The sequence below is a fragment of the Rousettus aegyptiacus genome, unplaced genomic scaffold (genome assembly GCF_014176215.1).
Source record: "Rousettus aegyptiacus isolate mRouAeg1 unplaced genomic scaffold, mRouAeg1.p scaffold_m13_p_2, whole genome shotgun sequence".
In the NCBI taxonomy this organism is placed as follows: Eukaryota; Metazoa; Chordata; class Mammalia; order Chiroptera; family Pteropodidae; genus Rousettus; species Rousettus aegyptiacus.
The window spans coordinates 35,057,159-35,079,684 of NW_023416295.1; the positions used below are offsets into that span (position 1 = coordinate 35,057,159).

Genomic DNA, 22,526 nt, shown 5'->3' on the forward strand with positions numbered 1-22,526 from the left:
AGCAAAAATGAATGGGGCTACAGCAAACTGAAAAGCTTCTACACAGCAAAATAAACCAACAAAACAAAAAGGCGACCAACCAAATGGGAGAAAATATTTGCAAACAACACCTCAGTGATAGTTAATATCCAAAATAGATAAAGAGCTCATTACTCAACAACAACAAAAACAATCCAATTAAAAAATGGCAGAAGACCTGAACAGACACTTTTCCCAAGAAGACATAAATATGGCCAACAAATATATGAAAAGATGCTCAACTTCACTAGCTGTTAGAGAAATGCAAATCAAAACCACAATGAGATACCACCTCACACTTGTTAGAATGGCTCTTTATCAACAGGACAAGTAATAAGTGTTGGAGAGGTTGTGGAGAAAAAGGAACCCTCCATACACTGCTGGTAGGAATGTAAATTTGTGCAGCCACTATAGAAAATAGTATAGTGATTCCTTAAAAAGTTAAGAATAGAGTTACCATATGACCCAGCAATCACTCTTCTGGGTATCTTCCCAAAAAATTTGAAAATATTTATTTGTAAAGATATATGTATCCCTATCTATGTTCATTGCAGCATTATTCACAGTGATCAAGACATGGAACAACCAAAAAGTATCCTTCAGTAGATGATTGGGTAAAGAAAATGTGATACATATATACAATGGGATACTACTCAGCCATCAGAAAAGATGAAATATTGCCCTTTAGGACAACATTGATGGAGATAATATTGCTAAGTGAAATAAGTCAGACAGAGAAAACTGAAAATCACATGATATCACTGAGATGTGGGATAGAAACCTAAAAGCAACAAATGAACAGGACAAACAAACAGAAACTCATAGACATGGATTATAGACTAATGGTTACCAGAGGGTAGAGGCGTGGAGGGACAGGGGAGGTAGACAAAGTAAAGGGGGTCAAATATGTGGTGACAGGAAGAAATCTAACTATGGGAGGTGACTATGCAGTGTAAATATATATATATATATATATATATATATATATACACATACATACATATATATGTATATATATATATGTCTTACCGTTAGAGTGTACAGCTGAAACATTGGATTTTGTTAACTAATGTCACCATAAAAAAAAAAATCACCATTAGGCAATTGCCATAGTAGTCACTGTTGTATCAGTGGATACTAAAATTGGTGAGGAAAAGTACAATGCCAAACAGAATATTTGCATAGTCTAAAAGTGTCTCACATCAAGATACTTATTAACTACAAAAGGAAGAACGATAACTTCACAGTGGAAAATCATGGCAAGTACCTCTTTAACCAAGTACCCAAAGTTAACATTGCCAGTTATAAGACATATCAGTATCATGTACCTAGAGAAAGGATGCACTGGAAAATTAGTGAAAAAGACCCTGTCACTTCTACAATATTCTTGCCAAAATGCATCACCTCGATTTAATCACGAGAAAACAACAGCTAACTCAAATTAAGAGGCATTCTACAAAGTAACTGGCCTGGATTCATCAACAATATCAAAATCATGAAAGATGTGAAATCCTGAAAGACCAAGGGTGGAGCTACACAGATTAAAGGAGACTAAAGAGATAAGACAACTGGATTCAATGTGGAATGCTGAATTGGATTCTGGAACAGAAGGACACTGGTGAGAAAATTGCCAAAATTTAAATAAGGCCTACAGATTAGTTCATAGTATTGTATCAATGTTAATTTCCTGATTGACAACCAGGAAAGATAGATGAAGGATATAGATGAATACTCTGTATTATTTTTGCAAATTTTTGGAAAGTCTTAAATTATTTCAAAATTTAAAGTTTGCATTCTTTAAAAAAATTAACACTGCTAGGAAAAAGCTATTCCTTCATCACAAAGACTTTCACAAACACCATTCTGGAATATTGGGCAAGAAGCAGATGACTGAGGGTTGAAAAGTCACAAAATTAGGTTAGAGATTTGATGCATGCAGGACAGAAGAGATTTGTTTTAGCAAGTATTAAAATTGCTACATTTCAAAGATGAACAACTATGAAAAATATAGAACAATATTATTTCATCAGTACAAACTAACAACCTACCAAAGAGATTTTACATTTCTTAAGTGATAACATTTAAATATTTCCATGAAAAGGACTTGATGATAATATAAGGATGTGGTCTAAAAAACATTTTCTTCTAAATGAGCTCTAACATTTTGTAAAGGTATTACCTTATCTCGTGAGTGAATAAGATAAAGGACATCATCATACTCAAATCCTTCATTTTCTTGTAATTCCTTATGTAACAGATTATTCCTCAGGACAATGCACGCCAAGGAAAATGCCACTTCAACCTAAATATATGGTTTTTAGAAATTTATTATTCACTCGTGGTTTATCAAATGACATTTTTCATTATGCAAGCATTTACATGGGATATACTAATTCAAAGATACTATGAAATCCATTGATTCCGACCTTCTCACTAGTAGAGAGTGGCATTTACAACTTCTGGAAGAGCTGTCCCCTATAATTTTGAACAGCTGAGACGATATCCTTTGTGTGCTGCTACAACCACAAGACTCCATCCGAAGGCATAGTTGTATCCCTTCCATATCTAACAAATTTCTTTCTTTCTTCTTCTTTTTTTTTTTTAATGCTTTTTTGAACTGCTTGTCAGCTATTGACCTTTGAGTTGTAAAGCTTTAGTGGAATGTCTATCAATTTAAGCAAAGCACTGAGGAGTAGTACTGAGAAACATTTCTCTAGTTCTGGAGTTATTTATTGCACATTCTGAAGCCCTTTAGGAGGATGTAAATGAACCTTGTTTATTATTAGGATTCAACAGGTAACTTTTTAAAGTACTACACTATACATGCCTATGAAAAATGTTATGAATTTGAAAAACATTATTTCAAAAATAATTTTACTATAGAATCTTATTTGAGGAAAAGTATTGAAATGTTCTGTTTTAACAAGTGTAAGAACTCATTGAAAATATATACTGAAATATAGTTAGATGCAATTGAAGTAAACTTTTGCCATTAGAATGAATGTTTGAAAATAAAAATGTATTTTTATGTGACATTTTTCATAGTCTCATGAAATTTATTTGTACTTTGAAAGTCAGTATACATTTTACTATTATTCAAACCAAAAAATTGCTAGCATATGCTCCTTCCTTCCTTTGTTTCCCTAATCAACTCTTGTAATAAAATAATCTTTTCCATAGCAAGAAAAGTCACATAACTTACATCTTTTCTGATAACAAACACATTCCTTAAAAGAAATAATGCTATGTTTACTTATATATTTTCCTTCTAAGTTTTTTTCTCTTTTCTTATTTCCAACAGAGCCCTTATCAAATTTTGAAGAGAAAATATATTTTTTATTATTATTTCTTGCCTGGCCAAGTATAGATATCCTGAATTTCAAAAGCCTTAGTCAAAGGATTTGAGTGTCATTTAATTAAAGGCATTTAACTAGAAGTAAATGGAAGAGTGAATGGCTCTTCAACAATGCATAGTGTCTGTTCGTCATAATGTCCACTCTTGTGAAAACTGCAGCTGCCAGCCCAAGCAAACTACTTGGTAGAAGGTAGGGCTGTTTCGATAGTGAAGCACTGACAGGATTCACTTATATTTAGGAAATTTTGTTATATAAATCACACATCTCTATTATCCCTATCCAATCTTAGCAACCAGTATCTGAGGAAGTAGGGAAGAAATTCTATAAATAATCAAATGTCTGAGGAATAAAACTTCTTTGATGAGTAATAATATGACTTTCATATTAAATATGAAGAAATAATATTTTAATAAAATTTACTACTATTTTTATAGCAACTTTTTTTGTTTAAAACTTCCAGGATTTTGTTTAAAAGAAATATTTTTATTATACTTGTAAACTTGCATAAAGATACAAATTATTCTTATGAAGTCATATTTCTGTTACTTTTTACTGTATTAGAAAAAAAACCTTGAAACCTTATATATATACCTTAATGGTAGGAGATGGATGATTTCTCAGTAGTTGAATAAGTACGGGGAAGGCGTTTTCCTCTACAACAAATTTTTGACTAATGGGATTGCTTGTATGGGCAACACCTGTAAGAATTCACATGTCAGTGAGATACTTTTTCCATCTTGAAAATGGTGAAGTCAAACGTAGTTTGATATGTTTGATAGATAAACTGTCCTAGTATAATACGATTAGTAAATTACAAAAGGAAACACTATATCAACACTAATTTACCTGGATTAAGATTTTAAAAGGCAAAATGAGTAAACATGGACACTTACTGTTAGAGGTGGAGGTAGTTTTTAATAGTCACAAAACAATCAGAAATGCTAGAATATCAACAAATAATATAACTATCATTTATTGAAGAATTATACACAAGATACTTTAGCTTATAATACTGTTTTCCATAATAAGTTGGTTTTTTTTTTTAAAGAGTAGCATAAATCATCTGGTTAGAATTTCTGGATTTCTTAAGTTCACACATTAAAAGATAATCTTACTGTCTTCTTTTATAACCTACTATTTTAAATTGCAGGCTTAATCTAAATGAAGAAACTTAAGCCATCTTTCTAGTGACATGCATAAACATTTTTAATTCTCTTCCTTTGCCATAAATATCACAACACATATACAGTGGGTTTATATTTAAATATAAATACAACATTGGGCCTCTGAAAATTAAGAGAAGCCAGCCACCTACTTATTGTGATCTGAGGAAGTTTGAAGGAACTGGAGGAAATAAAAGGAGCAAAGAACACTTTTGTTTTCTTGTCCACTCTTCCCCCACTGGCCATCCAGGGATGTACACAAACACAGATTACATAATATTCTTCATTCGGCTGACAAGTATGGAATGCCTAATACACGAGGCACTGAGGTAGGAAGTAGGGCTAAAATGAGGAATTAAAATATCTGCCTTTAACAAGCTTATATTCTATAGGGGAAGCAACTATTTACAAACATGATTTTAATACTGTGCAACAAATGTTTTAATAAAGGTATAGAAAAAGGATATTTGAAGCACAGAAGAGGGATTGCTCACTTCATAGTAGGTAGAAAAGGGGTAGGGGAGGAGATTTCAATAGGTGAAGATGCTAGAGGGAGATCTCAAAAAATGCGTACTTTTAATAATGATTATGATAGTGATAATGGTGATGTTATAAGAAGAATACCCTCAAGTCTTTGACTGAATCTTCACATGGTAATAATGGGATCAAATTCCATTAAGTTGGGAAAAGAACCACTATGAGCAGAAATATAAGAGGCTATACTAGGGATCCAGCCCAAGGAAGAGTATCATCTTAGTATTGGGGTTAATTTAGTTCAAGTGTAAAGGCTGCTCTAGACTTGTCCTAACAAAACTTAAAAGCTAGCTGTGAAAGGCTCAAACTGATCCCAAGTACCTCAACTGCATGACAGAACAGAGCCCAACTCTTTAAAGGAAAATAATAAGATCAATTTAAAACTCACAATATCCAGCATTCTATCAAAAGTTATTATGTGCGATTTTAAAATATGAACTACTTAAGATAAAACTGACAAAATATATGCAAGAATTGTATACTGGAAATATATAAAACACTGCTGAGAGATATTAAAGATCTAAGTAAATGGAGAGATTTATGGAGGACTTGGTATTATTGGGATGTCTGTTCTCTCCAAATTTATTTATAGATTCCATGTACTTCCAATCAAAGTAACGGAAGATATTTTTCAGAAACTGACAGGTTAATTTTAATGTTACAAGTATGGAAAGACACACCATATACTGGTAGAAAATGTATGCAAAACATATTTATTTCAACAAAGGACTTAAATCTAAAATAAGTAAAAATGCTTAAAGCACCCAAATTTTTACTTTGGTAAGTCAATTACTGACAATTCCACATTTTCCAGTTATTCCAAAATGTTAATTCCTCTATAATGAAAGGAACAATTAGAGCCTAGTGGTCAATTTACAAACAAAAATAATCATTAAGGAAAGAGACTAGAATTGAAGGATGCGCTCTATCATTAGAAACACTTCTATACCTTCAAAAACAGAGTGCTTAAGATTCAAAGGAAGAAATATTTTTCTCTTAAACCTAAAATTTGAGAGTCTTTGAAGTCAAAATAGCCAGGGCTCATTGTCCTTTCTAAACAGAGCTCAGAAGCAAGACCAATATAAAAATTTTAATTACATATGGTTTAGAGCTCTAACAGTGAGGACAAAGAGAATGATAAGTATCTTGATATTTTAAAAATTGAGAATAAATTTACAAACCAATACAAATGGATCCCACTGCTCTAATGACACTCAGAAGTGTGCCTTCAGCTAGTTTACTAATCCTTAGCAAGCGAACCAATGGTGCAATTCCGTTCCCTTCGCATATTTGATTTTGATGCATCCTGCTGTCCTTACTTAGAGCTATGACTGCTTCACCTCCTAGTAAAGAAAAACAAGAAACGAGTGTGATCTCCAATGTTCCTGTTCGACATTGTCCAAATTTATACATAGAAAACGACTTACCAACATATTGCATTTTAGCTGATGGTGACAGAAGCATATTTATTATAAAGTTGTATCCAATCTGTTCTGCCATATACTTCTGTTGTTTCAGTGTTTGTCCTGCCAAGGCCCAAAGTGCTACGGCGCCTTGTTCCTTAACATCTATTTGAAATGCCTATTCAAAAAAGCATTCATTCATTCAATGAGTAATTATTTAACACTGTAGGAATGTCTGTCTTATAAAATGTCTATTCCAGAACTGATTTTGGTTTTCATTGCATGAAATTCACTACTGAATACAAAAAAAAAAAAAAGACAAATAATCATAAAATTCTTACCTTGAGGAGTTTTAAAAGGTATTTACTTAATGATCTTTCCAGAAATGCTCTCTGTATAGAAGGGTTGTAACTTGCTAGTGATTCCACAGCCATTGCACCCTTCACTTGGACACTAAGGTGATTCCCTTTAAAAAGGGCCACCAGAGGGGGAATGGCTCCTTCCATAGCCACAGCATTCTGAACATCCTTATTGTCACGTGCAACCTCAGCTATTGTAGCAGAAGATACAGCCTTCAACACATCTTCAAATGAATTCAAGAACCAGTTATTAACTCTTTTAAAAAGTAAGAATATGAGTGTATAACATCATCAATTTCCCATATTATAAAATCAAATTTATACTTTATAGAAAATTTAGAAAGTTAAGAAGAATTGGAAAAATAAAATTGTCCAGATTCTTATCACCCAAACACAAACATTTCATTTAATCTTGTCCACTATATTTATGAATATAGACAAATTTAGATAGTGTTATAGACATTTAATATAGTACTATAAACACAATGCCTTGCATTTTAATTTACCAGTATAACATTTTCCCATTTTTTATGAACATCAGTGTCTTCTAAATATTCCATTAATGGCTGTATCACATTTCCTTAATTACATTTTTAAAAATATATGCTGTTTCCAACTTTTCACTGTTTTAAACAATGCTATGGAGAAATGTTGGCACACAAAGTATTTCCTTACTGTCTGTATTTTTGTCCCCTTAGTGGAGAGTCCCAGGAATTACTGAAATAACTTTTAACATATCCCAGTAATTTTTTTCAAAAATCAGAGTATGACAGTATCAACTGTAGCTTTTAAAATATAAATATTATCATTAAGAATAAATACATAAATTTTGAAATTTGGTAGGCAAAAATGGTGTCTCAATTTATTTATATGTGTTTTTGCTTACTGGTGAGTCTAAACATTTTCATATATGCTTATTAACCAGTTGCATTCTTTAAAACTTACAGAAAATTGCAAGATTAAGTCAAAAAATTTCCTGAGATTTAGCAACAATTGATGATGTTTTCACACACTAACCTTTATTACAATGTTCGGAAAAATATACAAATCTACAACTCTCTTCACATTTATCAGTTGAACTATAAAGAAGAACTCTCCCTACTTCTTTATTTCCTTGTTTATCCAATCGTCATCAAGATGAGCTCTGGGATTTCTATTTTAGTCAATGATTTATATCCATTAATTTCTTTATTTGTATTGATACTCAAATTGTCCAAGATTTGGCAATTGTCCATGACTGTTCAACTTGAAGAGCCAGTGGGAGCCCCTTTCAGTTGGCCTCTGTATCTATCTTTTAGATATACCTCCATCATCATTTTCTTTTTGGCATTTTTTTCATTTTTTATCACAATGTGATGTTTCAGACTTATTGCATACTTTTTCTACCCTAGCCCTGAGATCAACCATTTCTCCAACAAAAGAAGCTCTTGGTTTCTTTTATTGAGGAATGGTGTTCAGATATCAAGCTTTGGGTACTAACTGAGCTTATTGCTTCTGCAGTACCATTTCTTCTAGACTCTCTTAACAGATAAAATTAGGAAAATTATATATTTCCAATTTTCCAAGTCCAGTTTAAACCCACAGTATTTTTCAATACCTTCCCAGATTCTACACATAATTTTTTCACAGTGAGAGCCCAATAATATCAAGATATTTATTCATATGTTCAGTCCTACAACACTAATAACAGAGATTCAGAGCTGTTTTACTCATATCATTATGAATACAAATCCACTAAGAAGAATTCAAGATATATTTACAGTTTGCTTTTTTTTCCCTCTTTCTTAGACAGGTTATGTAGTAAAGCAATATATTCCAAAGATACTTGTATACATTTCTTTTCTTTTTAAATCTAGTTATGTAATTCATTTAAGATATAATTGGGTTCGTTTGTTTCTGTTTATATTCAATTTTACTTTTGTAGCCTTGTAGGCTTAATGTGTTTTTTTTAAATATATAAAACTTCAATATGTTTCCAAAAGTCAAAACTACAAAAAAGTGTTTTTGGATTCAAGAAGCCAAACTTTCTAAATCTAGCACTTGTTCTTTCATAGATTATCTATTCAGGTTAATTATTTAATTAATGCCTTATTGCTCATGTCAATTTATATACCCACGTTAATAAAATATGTTAACTTTTTGTCATGAATATTTTCTATCATTTAATCATTATTAACTCAGCAAATATTTTATTGAGTAGCTACTATATGCCAGGCACTCTCCTAGACACTGGGAAGCAGTGATGAACCAACAAAGAAAATCCTTGACCTTGTGGAGCAAGCTCAAAGGCCAGAAGTATGAAATAGCAATAAGTTCAATATTATTTGAGAGTAAAGTAAGGGAGGGAGGGAGTGATAGGAAGGTCATTTCCTTTTGAAATAGAAAGGTGAGCAGGACTTATAGGCAATGTTAGAAATTTGGACTTTATCCTATGTGACCAAAAAAAAAAAAGAAAAAAACAGAATAACTTAAAGAACAGGAAAGACACGATAAACTTTGCATTTTAGATAAACCACTAATAACACTTGAATGTTGTTAAGTAGGTTAATAAAATTAATAGAGTGTGGGGGAACTGTTTTTTCTCTTGCTCCATATTCCCGTATCATTCCAAAATGTAGCAATTCCTCTTCTCACCTCCCATTCAGGAATGTTACTCATTCCTCCCATGAAAGTGATAGTGAGTAACATTATTTCTCAGATTGAAGAATGAAACATTCAAATGCATGGCTTAGGTTCTTTTTAGCGATATCTTTTTGCTGTTTTCTCAAAACGAGCTTTCCAACAATAAGGCTGAAATTTTGACTTCTGTTTGATTCCTGTGTCTATCCATTAGATAGAAATTCTAAAGGGAGAGGGCTGTTTTAGCACCTCAATAACCCCAATAATATGAGCTTTAACACTCAGAGGATAAATTAGAAATTTGGCTAGAGAACTGGGAAGAATAGATGATAACCATAACGAAGTTCTTAAGAGTAAGCAAGATTGCTTAAAGAGAGTTTTTGTGAAAAAAGCAGCAGACCAAGAATAGAAGCTTGAGGAACGCCAACTTTAAGAGTTGGGTGGAATAAACCTAATGGTGGAAGCAGTGTTTATCTAAAACTCTTGGGAACCAGATTTCCAAAGTTTTCAGATTTTAGAAGGTAATGAGTACATATGAACGTATTTTAGCAGTGAAAATGTAATAGTCATTGTAAGAAGGATAACTTGCTCTTTAAATTTTGCTCAGATAGTTTGGAATTGAAAGCCTTTTGTATGCTTGTTGTTACATATTTGAATTTCCATGGTGGTATCATGTAAACCTTTATTAATACCACAGAGCAGGACAAGTAAATGCCACAGAAAAGATGAAATCAGAAAACATACATGCATGCACATACGTATGTGGAACAAGCAGCTAAAGATGAGTGAAGCAAAGGCCTAAAATAAAGCAAACTCCGCAAAGTTTGAGGAACTTCTGGAAATAGAGGTTAAGACAAAGGAGATGTTAACAAATCCACAGTCTCAGAGAACTGCATGTGAATCTACTTTGGGGTCATTTTACCTTAATGTATAAAATTTTAGAGTGGTTCTGAACAGTTAAGATGATATTGGAATTAATAAAATTTCTTCGTGATCTGCTATAACTTAACAACTCAGTTAACATTTTACATAATTATTTGTTAAAGCACTAAAATTAGAAATGTAGCATTTATAAATTATAAAAGTGGAAAGAAAAAAATTAAAAACTTTTTTTCAAAATTAAGTTCTTCCTTGGTGTAAGGAGATAATATAAATTACATTATTGGATAAATTACATTTATTTAGGTTTTGGGTAAGGCAAGAGCCCCCAAAAGAAATAATTTAAATATTTTATTTCTTTTGATTTCTTTCACAAATTCATTTATTGTTTATTCAAAATGCCTCTACAACTTGTGCTTTGTTCAAGCATCTTAGGTTGGAGGATGAAAAAGAATAGGGAAAGCCTAGTTCCTGTCTTTAAACTGTCAGAAGATAAAACACAAAGAAAAATAAAGAACAATGATAAATAAGTAAAAATTCTATGGTTAAAATATTCATAAAAGCTGGCTCTCTCTAATGCTATTCTTAAATAATAAAGTAGAGCATAGTTAGTGATGGAGAAAAACAGAGTAGATGACTTTAGAAATTTGTAATGAAGAGCAAGGACTTTCAAATGATTTCACTACATGATAGAGATTCTGCAAAAATGATAATTGCTAAATTTGAAGTTTTAAAGTAAAAGAAAGCCCTCTGCAATAATCCCATTATCAATTACCTTGTCTAACATTGTAACCAATATATATACTTTGTATTTATTACTAGAGAATGAGAACAAAAAATTGACAAACTGAACAGGAAGAAACATGAACAAACTTTCCCCCGATTTTTTATCCCCTCAGGTTTGAAGATTATACTGTTATGTGTATGTTCACTGGAATGAGATAATTGTTACAGAACCTAAAAAGATCATTTGCAGCAGCTACAGAAACTCCCTCCTAGGTTCCGGTGTTCTTGATGCTGACAGGCACTTCAGAGTCTTCTAATTAGCCTAATAACTAAATGATCTTGAATTTTGATATCGATATCTAATAGCAAATCTGAAGACTCAATGTAACTTGAAAAATAGCTTCTTGTCCAAATGTGTGTTATACACACAAGGAGACATTCGCTTGAGTCTGGGCCTATTACTTGCATTATTTTCATTATTTATTCCAATATTTCCATTTAGGAAAATGTTTAATTGAATATTTTTAAAAACTATGCCTTTGAGAGTCAATTCCTATTATTAACTAGGCAGTTTAAATTTAAGTGTTCCAGATATTTAGGTTATATGGCATATGTCTAGATCCATTCTAAGATAAATCCAGGACATCTGTTCATATAGGACATGTCCAAACCTGTGTTTGTTTCACTTAATATATCTGGCCACTTTAAAATAATACATAAATAGAGGCTCACCTGAATCAGAACTCAGAAATGTGATAAGGTATTGGATGCCTTTATGGTCTCTAACTGCTCTTTGGTTGTATTCATTTCTCATGCATAATACCCGTAAACAGTGCATTACATTTATTAGCACATTTTCTATGTCTAACTGTAAGAGATTTATCAGAGCCGGGATCCCATTCTAAAAATAAACAAAAAATTTAATTACAATTAAATATATCTGAGATCTACACAATATTTATTTAAAAATAAAACTCTATAATCTTGCTGTAAATACCTGGTTACTCAAGAGAGAACAATTACTCGTAAACAAATGTTTCTACTGATATGGCACAGTAAGTGACAACTAATCCAATTTCAAGAATATCATATGCTTTATATTAAGGTAAGTATTCTATAAATACATTTTTAAATAGCCTCCTCTATACCAAAATAAATTGAGGCTACAAGCTCACTGTAACAGTTAAGAAATATCTAAAAAGTAAGCAACTGAGTAAGATCAACTGAATACAGTGCCCATATGGCAATATTTGCCACTGTAGACATTGCACTCATAATTTATAATTAGATTTGTGCAACATAAAATGTTTTTTTAAGTGTGAATATAATTTCCTAATTTTAAATGGAGTAAATATCGCATTTCTCCCTATTAACAGAAATAAAACAGGAGTATTAAGGAATATAAGAAAAAAGAAATATAACCTCATTTTCAATAAAGCTAGAAGACATCTGTAATGTTGAACCATAATAAATATGTAGGAATTGTCAACAGGGATGAGGAGATCTCCCATGGCCACTGGCCACAGGAAATGCTGACAGAACCCAGTTTTTCAAAATGAGTGGCACTACCTGGAGGGGCAGAAAAAGAAACACAACTCACTGTCTGGAACGATAGGCATGGGTATGCAGGATGGCAGCAGATTCTTTTCTGGACCAATGTGGCATAAAGTTTTGAAATCAAGGAAGACAAGGATGAACAAGGAATTATACCAACAGGGTATGTTTGGAAGAAGCCCATTGCTGAGGCGAAAAGGAAGAGGTAGGCTTCACATTGTGGAGAAAATAGAATCTACATTGTGAGGTGCAATCCACGAGTCTTTGTTAGGGGAAAGCAGAACTAAAAGCACCATGCACACAACCCTTTGGCGTAAGTCATATTCTTGCTGGCTTAGAACATGAGTCTAGGCCCTTTCCCACATATGCTTCCTCCGAATAGTTGGACCAGAAAGAATCTAATTCAAAGATGAGTAATGATCAAAAAAGAACTAGAACGGGTTCTAAGAAAATAGCAGGGAAAACTTACGACAGATAAGGGATGCTCATCAGAAAAATATTGTCACAAAGCAGAAGAAAATTGTAACCAAGAGTGGTATATTATTATCAATGAAAAAAATGAGGCAGTTAATCACCTCTATAAAACAAAAGTACACAGGAGAGATCCCAGAGCTCAAGGAAGATTTTTTGAGACAGCGAAATAAAACAAGAGCTGGAAAAGCTCAGGAAAGATATGAAGAGATATAAAAGCCAAATTGCAATGCACACAAAAATAATTCTAAAAAAGCATAGCAAGGGACAAGGAAGGCAGGATTGAGAATAAAAGAAAAATGAAATAAAATGAAGCGATGAGTGGAAAAGGACTAGAGAGAAAATAATAGCTATTTTGTCTCCAGAAAAGGTGGTACAATACATAAATAATTGGTATTCCCAAAGAGAAGTAGTCAGCTAATTAAGTGATCAATAAATTCAATGATCATTTTTTGACTTTCATCTTACAATGGCTTTTGACACTATTAATCATTCTCTCCTCTTTGAATCACTTTCTTCGTTTGGCTGATAAGACAACTGATTCTTTAGGTTTCCCCCTTCCTCACTATTCCTTCTTAGACTCTTTTTTGATTCTTCCAGATCTTTCAACTTTACCACAGATCCTGGTGACTTAACTTTCAAAGAATAATACAGAATATGATTACTTCTCACCATTTCCACTGTTAACACCTTGGATCAAGACACAATCATCTGTCACTTAGATTACTACAATAACTTCCTAGTCTTGCTGCATCTACCTTTGCCCACCTATTTCAACACAGAGGTAGAGTGATATAAATTTCTTCATGGAACTTCCCAGAACAAAATCACTCAAGAGCTAAACATACTAGAGTAAAAACCAAGGTGTCTAACAATTGCCCACATGGCCTTACAGGAAGTGGTCCACTATGGCCCAGTGAAGAGTGTCTCCTAGATCTCAGCTATTTTTGCTTTCTTGCTACTTCTTGAACATGCCAGACACACTCCCACTTCATTTACTTTGCACTTGTTTCCACCGATGAGAATGGTTTTCCCAACAGAAAAATATGACACACTCCTTCACCTATTTTAGGTCTGTACTCAAATGCCAAATTATTAGTGAATTATTTTTCAACAAGTTCCCCACTCCCATTTCCCTGCATTACTTTCCTTCTCAACACCTATTCTCATCAAATATAACATACTATGTAATTGGTTTACTTGCTTTGTTTATTGTCTTGTTACCCGCAACTAGAATAAAGGCTCCATGAAGGCTGGGATATTGTCTGTTCTGTTCACTGCTATATCTCCAGCATCTACAATAGTATTTGCTATATAAGAAACTCTCCAAAAGTACTTGTTATATGAATGAACTGAAAGAATATCACAGAGATGTAGTATTTAAAGATATAAATTCAAGAAAACATTCTGAAAATAAAAGAAGATGAATGTACATGTTGAAAAGTTATGCCACATCCCAGGAAAAATAGCTAGCTAACGTTGATGTGTAAGTCCTAGATTTTAAAGATAAAGGGAAAAAAGAAAGAAAACATTGACTGTATAGTAGAAGATTTTTAAAAATAATATGATGGAACTAAGATTAAACATGTCACATCAATAAATGAGTTACACTCAATAAAAGTGAATGACAAAGCAAAAACTAAATATACTGCATACAAGGGACCCATTTATTCTAACTCTGGGCAATTCTCAGAATCACTGAAGATTATAAGGTCTAAATATATAAGACTGATTGACCAACTCTGAAGGTGCGTCAGGGGTTTTCTTTATTTCTAATATAATTTCCAAATGAATGATAATAAACCAACAAGAAATAACATAAAAAGAGAAGGATGAGCAAAGCCAGATTAAATATGCAAACACAAAGAAAACAGATCATAAACAGATTTTTGGACACTACAGAATTCAGGGCCAAAGTACTACATGTGAAAAAAGAGTTCATTTTAAAACTCTAAATGACTCAATCTATAATGAAGCATCACCTGAAGAGAACTAAAATAATAATATTACTTATAAATATCTGTTACAGACCTTAAATAATACATTAGCAGACATAATAGGTGGGTTTTGTTTAAGGAAATACAGCATGACAAAGATTGCTTGGTGTTCACAAAAACAAATTTTCTAATTCTGGTACACAGTTGGACTACATTGTTCAGGTAGAATGGAAATAGCTAAAATGACGGTGTTTCTTGTAATATCTTCTCATAAACGGCAAGAAGCAACCATAGCCCTAGAGCTAAGTAGGCACTTGGCCTCCTTCCATGTTTTCCCAGGTGATATTTCTACTAGATATTTTTGTTGAGAAACAGTCCTCCGTGGGCCTCTTGCCCTCCCTCTGTGTTATGAGTGTATCAAGATTGTAACACCTCTTTCACCTGAGCCATTCTTCCGGATTTTTAGGTAACTAGTCATCATTTCCCTCCAAACAAAAGATAGGTTTTCTTACTGATCACTAACAAAGTGATAGGTTTCTTAAGCTCGAGGTTCCTCAGATGTGACACAAACCCAATGTGTAGGTAGTATCCATCTGGGCCCACAGTCACTTTGTGAGACTTGGTGACAGGGGAGCTGGGCAGCTCTGCTGAAGCTCATGCCCTTTGCTTTGCTTGCTCTGGTACTATCTTGCTCTTGTTTACTTTTGGCACTCATGGGATTGTGGCAGTTTTGCTCTTCGCTGTCCTCATTGTCACTGGAATTCTTCCCCGAGAGTTTTGCCACTGCATAATAACATGGGCGTGTATCTTTTTAGTTTCTATATAAGGCAATTACTGCAGTAAAAGTGATGTCCTATGAAAAGAACTTACGTATTTGGCAATAACATCTTTATTTTCAAGTTGAGCAATATCGTACAGAATGACAGCACAGCGAGAGTGTAGTTCTGGTTCATCAGAAACCAGGAGGTTGATCAGAGCTGGAATGCCTCCCGCCTCCACCACAGCACGCACTACACTTGCATGGGTTGAGATATTACTCAATAACCCAACTGTTTTGCACTGTAGTTTTATTTTGGAAATTTTTAATAGATTGATTAAGGCAGGAATGGTGCCTGCAATGTAGAGATCAAGAAAAAGCATGAATTATTTATAACCATTTGTAGTGAATTTATCATTATAAGATTTAAATAATGTTTTCGGGTATTGCCATATAAACAATTAACAAGTAATTCTATAAAATATTTCTAAATTACCACTTGAAACTATATGAATGCACTTTTATGTCTGTCTACAGTATAGAGAGCTCTCATTGTTTATACATTTGATTTTCACACAGCATATTGTAACTCTAAGCCACCTTTGAAACACTGAATTTTGGTTTAAGATTATTGACAAATAAATTCTTTGAGCTACCATGTGGTTCGGGCGTCAAATTTGTGTGGCACTGTTTGTGTAGTTATTTGAATATTTTATTATATTTTACCCATATTTTATACAAGCAACCGAAAAGCAAAAATAAAGTGCTGAATCTAATAAAAAGCAACCTTGGCCTCCTTAATTACCATTGGTTCAAAGATGACAATTATTGGGCATGGTAAAAATAGAAAATTTGGCTTCAGTTGGATGCTTGTTATATCAGTACACTGTGAAGGAAAAGAGCAAATTATAGGGCACACACAAAATGCCAGAAAACATAATGGGTATTAATTAGGGCTTTATTTATTTATCTGTCTGAAATGTAATCTACCTCATGACTTATTAATCTGTGGTTCACTTTTTTGGACATAGAGCTTTGTATACATTTTTAAGAACATAGTAAGGTGTACCTATAATAATTTTTTTACTCACATCCATTCAACAAATATTTATAGAGCATCTCATGTGTTTTCAATATTCGCATTAGAGTAGTGGCTACCAGTGCAGATAGACTATGTCCATCATTTCAGAAAGTTTTATTGGACAATGCTCTTCTCCAAACAACCCTATGTGGTAGGAACCATTTCATTAGTGAGGAAACCAGGCTTAGAGAGGGTAAGCAATTAGCCTAATTTCTAAATGCAGAGCTACTTACAAACTCAGGCCTGCTGCTATAAACCACGAAAACTATTTTTAATTTTAAAAATAAATTGTGTTAACACAGAATAGGGATAATTTATAAATGAAAGTAGTAAACATAAGAAGTAGTTTGGGGTAAAGTAATTTATTATCATTTTTAAGTTTGCAAATTTTTAGAGAAATGGAATTGATATTACTTTTTGATCCTGTGGAAAATAAAATGTAATATTGTCAGGTAAAGGAAATAATCTTAGAAAAAAGAAAAATAGAAATTTAAAATCAACTAAAATGTTTCCTCCACAATTAAAAATAGATTTTACAGTGACTAACTGAATGTAGTATAGCTTTGCATAAAGCAGCATAAGCAAAAGATAGTTAATGAATTTTACATTACCTGCATCCAAAATATATTGCCAGTATTCATCCTTTGCTAAGCAAATTACTTCTAAGGACATGACAGCCATCATCCTTCGTTTATAGCTTTCACACTGCAACATTTCTGGTAAATATTCAACAGAAAAACACGTTAGAATTTTACAAGAAGAAATGAAATTTTTAACTCTGTTTCTGTCCAGGGCAAGTGAAGCCATGAGTTGAGAGCACCATTATAAGCATCAACTGCATTCACTAAATTTCCTCTGTGTGTGGCCTTCTGTGAGATGCTGAACATATTGCACATACTCATGATCTTTGAGGTTTATAAGCTATGTAATTATCACAGGAACCAAAAATTCTTTATCTGTGGTCTGAATGACTTGGATTGGTTCATCACATGGTTCAAGTTCACGTGGAAAATAGTACACCTCGGTGGCCTGAAATCAGTTGTTGAATAAAATTTGAGTATGGGTTATAAAGGATGACAAGGTAAACTACATTACTGTCAAAATTTTAATATCTATTAAATCATATGTCAGGTTTTATATATCTCCTTAGTATGAAGAAGAATGCAGTTATACTCCATACAGGAGATAATACAAACGTACATGCTTTCAGAAAATGTCTACAGTGCAAGAAAAACCACATAGAAGCATCCTTGCCTCCTCTCTTTACACTTAGCTTCTATAATAATAAATCTGGCTCCTGCCTTGCTTAGATCACTCCATGGCTCTCTCTTGTAAAATTTAGCTTCTACTCTAAGAGCTAATCCGGGAGACTTATAATAAACTCTGATTAGTCTTCTTTTACTCATAGTAGAAATGGGCAGTGCAATGACAGAGAGCTATTCCAGGGCTCAAAGCAAAGAAACGGTGGCCAGATATTCACTAGTTATTGTGTTTGTGTTATTATTGGCAGGACTTCTCAACAATGGTTCTAAGAAGTGGCTGCTGGGAATTTTTTGTGCTACTAGGCTACTCTTATTAGAAATACTATTCTACTTTTGAGGTGAGTATTTCAAATGTCTTAGTCTATTAAAAGTAACAACACGGTCTTAGTTCCTCCTAGAAAGATTAAGATTTAATGATACATATGTACACATATCTAAACATTGAAAATACTTTCCAATATCTCTTGGGGGTTGACATAATTGAAATGTGTTCTCAGTACCCAGTAAATTCAGATATTGAGCCAGTTTTGAAACCAATCATTCAGACTTTTTGAATCTGTAGAATGGGGTTGAAAATCATAAATGTATCTTTTCCTATCCTGAATGAGTTGTTGGGGAAATATCAGTTCTCAGCTCCAATTTGTTTCATTTTTTTTTGCTTTAGTTTTTATTTTATTGAAGTAATACATGTTCATGATTGAGTTAAATATTACTAAAAAGTGTATAGCAAAATACAGTAGTTCCTTACTCCATCCTCTCCATTCTTTTGAGTTTCTCTTTCCAGATATAACTTTAGACTCTTTCCCTATACTTTCTATGATTTACATATCTTATATTTCTAAATATTATATACACTATTACCTTTTACTGTATGCATTTTAGACATCATTAATTGACTTCTTATTATGGTAAATGAGAAACTAGCTCTTTCAACACTGCTCTGCCATTTCCTCTGCTTCCCCTTCCTCACATTTATACTTTTTAGTTAAATAAATATTCAACATTTACATTATGATGCAGATATTCATAGCTAAGCACTGTAGTATACTACAGCTGTGTCTCCTTTCTTACTTTTGTTTTTCCTGAAGGTAATAATTTTCTTATTTTATTTTATCTGCTTAGTTTTCTTTGTACCCATCAGTAATTCCTCCCATATTTTCCCTTTGTCCCTGGGTACACAGTTTCCATTCTGGAATGTCCCTTTGCTGTCCCTTTGAAATTCCCTTTGCTTTTCTCTTGGGTTAGACTCACAGTTTCCTGTTTATTGGGGAGAATTCTCACTGTAGTATCTTTTGGTATTTCTTGCTTAGCCTCTGCAGAGCGCGTTCCTGACTGCCAGTGTTAGTTATTCGGCCTACTGAGGATTTATAGTGTGAGTCCAATTTTCCCACTGTTGGCTTGCCTATCTGTTTCCAATATTTTATTTTATTTCTGCTGTATCCTTTTCTGTTTTCTATTGAATGTTTATTTGCTGTTGTTTCTTGTGGTGTTATTTTTGTTTAATCACCATACAATTTTAGTTGAGTCTTGAGAAGGAGTAAAATTAGATGTGTACATTCAATTGGTCTGGCAACTCTAAATCTTAAAATATTTCTGGCTAGACTGAATATAAATTTGGACAAAAATCTTGAACAAAATGTTTCCCAAAACATTTATCAACATGTGGTATGAAATGTTACTAAATCTGTCTCTAAAATTAGGAAGTGAGAAATAAATTAGAAGGAATCTTTCCAACTCAAACTTTAATTTCCTTCCTCTTTCTTTCTTTCTTTCTTTCTTTCTTTCTTTCTTTCTTTCTTTCTTTCTTTCTTTCTTTCTTATTTGCTTCTTTGATGGAGAAGATGATGGTTGGACTTTTGGAGAAGTTGGAAAATAAAAATAAATGTAATTAGGTAAAATGTAGTCTTTTGGGTTATTTATCTTTGATTTTAATTTAGAAATAAAACTACTTTTTCACACATAAAAATATAGTTCAGTGTTATTTGTATTTCTGGTTTTAACTCAAAAATGTTTATTTCATGATTTTTAAAAGTTTAAAATATGATGCATGTTTTACTGTACTTTATTTGCTCTACTTAAGAGTAAATATCAATAATTAAACTGCATAATAGAACATTTATTTATAAAAAGAGTAAGTGGTCTATACTTACCTACCAAAGTTTTCCAAACTGGGAGTTCGGGAATATTCAACTCTATTATATGCTTAAGAACCTCTGTATGAAAGGTTAGGACTGATAAATGAATTATGTTATTTCCTCTAATATCTGTTTTTCTCCAGTTAGCACCGAGAGAAAATAAGTACTTAATAGTGTCCAGTGCTCCTGAAGTGGCAGCAAGTAACAATGGAGTACACTGATTCCTAAAAATCAAGAAACATATTATGATAATTGAGCACATAGAGCATCAAATTTACTTATTAAAAATTATCCAAATTGCTATTGGAGGACGTTTGATTTATACCATCACCTTCTCTCTCTTACATGTTATTGTTCTGTATGTTCCATAAGTACATAGATTTGCTTCCCCTGACTTTGCTGTCCTTAGTATTTGCCCCTACTCTCCCTCCCATATTAATTATCAGGTCCTATAATTTGTTCAGAAGTTGATAATACACAAAGTTCTTAGAAAACACTACCTCATTGAATCCTTACAACCACTCTCTGAGTGAAGGAAAAAGCAAAGCAAGTATTTTAGTTCATTCTACAAATGATGAAACCAAGGCTCAGGTAGCATTCCAACACATTTCTTTATATTCATCTCCAATTCACAAATCTAAGCTTCATCATTGTGGCAGAAACTAACAGAATTTCTCAAAAACCCCCTTATCTACTTTTTAGAAGGTAAAGATCTTTTGACTGGGTACATGGCTATCCAGCCATATAATACATGCCTAAATTCCCTTATGGATAGGTATGGTCACCAGACTAAGATTGGCCAATGCGATGTTCATGAAAGTTACCTAGACAACTCTTTAAAGAGAAAAGGAGTGTGCCATGACTCTTCTCCTCTCTTTCTTCTCATGGCTACAATACGGGTCTAATAATGAAAATAGGAATTGCCACTTTTAGCAGGATATGGAAACCACACAAGAGGAAGTAAGAAGAGGAGGTCTGGTCTCTCACACTGTCAGGCCATTATGCCGGCCCTCGACCATGAACCCAGATTTCGTGAAAAAGAACTACTTGGTTATCTCATTTAAACTACACATATTTTTTGGTATCTTTGTTGTAGCAGCTACAAGTGTATCTTAACAGATTTGCTGACTAACAATGTGACCTTAAGCAAATTGGGTTACTTTCTTAGTCTGTAAAAGAATGAAGGTTAACAACAATCATCGGACAGTGTTGGTGTAAGGGACAGATAAGGTGCTTAGCACAGCCTGGATACATAGTTACCCCCTCCTTTTTTCACCACATCACATTGCCTCAAACATTACTTTTTTTTTTTTTTCATCCTTTTACCCATACCTCTTTCTCTTAGTGAAATCCCTTTCTCTTGCTGCCTGTTCTTGAATTTTTCACCTCTATCCAATTGGCCCCAAGCCTCTCCTCAGTTCCCTTTTTCCTGGGCTCCAGGGAAACTCTTGCCCTTTAGGAGTAAACACCTCTTCATTTTCTCCCTTTTCTACCTTAACATGTCTGTTCTCTTGTTGCTTTCCTTCTCCTACTCAATGGTAGGAATAAAGACTACGTTTACTTCTAACACCATCACTCTGATTTTCCTCATTTGAAGAATATACTATCAGATTATATTACCCTGTCCAATTCCACATTGCCATTGCCTGCTGCCCAAGGGGGGTCCTCTCCACACCCTATATTGTGCATTGCCTCACCAACTGCCCCCTCCTATTGTCAGAGGCTTCAACATCCATTCTGATTACCATCCGTGATCTGATCTTTCAGTTCCTTGTCATATCTTCATTTGTGCTCCATAGTCATATGCACCAGCATGGTCACATTCTTCCTCAGCTCCACATAGGAGAGCACAGCCTTGGTAACTGTCCTCTCTGCTAATCCTTTGCTTCTCGCTTATGTTCACAGAGAGCTTCTTACTACTACCTTCAATAACCAATTGTTTGACCTTTTGTAATCCACCCGGTTTTTTAGCCCCCTTGTGCCCAAAGACACATTGTCAAAACATGACAGAACAAGGAGCTGAACTCAGGTCTCCACAGTCCACAGCTCTTTCTGGAATCTATCAAAAAATCTACTAGCCAGAGACCCTGGTATCCTGAAAGCTTTCTCCATACTCATCTCTGCCTCAACCTAGAGGGAGGATTGATTAATTCACTGAATAATAATAGACAGGTTATTTGAAGACTCAGAGATATCTGAAGGAAGCTATGTCTAAATCATGTTCAGAGATTCATAACAATAACCTGTTTTTTCTATGACCAGCCAAGAATGT

The 22,526-nt window shown here is 33.4% G+C and overlaps 1 protein-coding gene across 1 annotated transcript in view; it reads right to left on the bottom strand.

Moving 5' to 3' along the window:
* Nucleotides 1-22,526, bottom strand: part of ANKAR (ankyrin and armadillo repeat containing) — a 50,361-nt gene that overhangs the window by 8,735 nt on the left and 19,100 nt on the right. The window contains exons 9-17 of the mRNA XM_016147792.2: nucleotides 20,270-20,478; nucleotides 17,469-17,573; nucleotides 15,890-16,131; nucleotides 11,790-11,958; nucleotides 6,816-7,057; nucleotides 6,499-6,652; nucleotides 6,253-6,414; nucleotides 3,966-4,072; nucleotides 2,198-2,320 (exon numbers count right to left, since the gene is read on the bottom strand). Coding sequence (XP_016003278.2) covers nucleotides 2,198-2,320; nucleotides 3,966-4,072; nucleotides 6,253-6,414; nucleotides 6,499-6,652; nucleotides 6,816-7,057; nucleotides 11,790-11,958; nucleotides 15,890-16,131; nucleotides 17,469-17,573; nucleotides 20,270-20,478 — 1,513 coding nt within the window. The remainder of the gene's footprint in view (nucleotides 1-2,197; nucleotides 2,321-3,965; nucleotides 4,073-6,252; nucleotides 6,415-6,498; nucleotides 6,653-6,815; nucleotides 7,058-11,789; nucleotides 11,959-15,889; nucleotides 16,132-17,468; nucleotides 17,574-20,269; nucleotides 20,479-22,526) is intronic.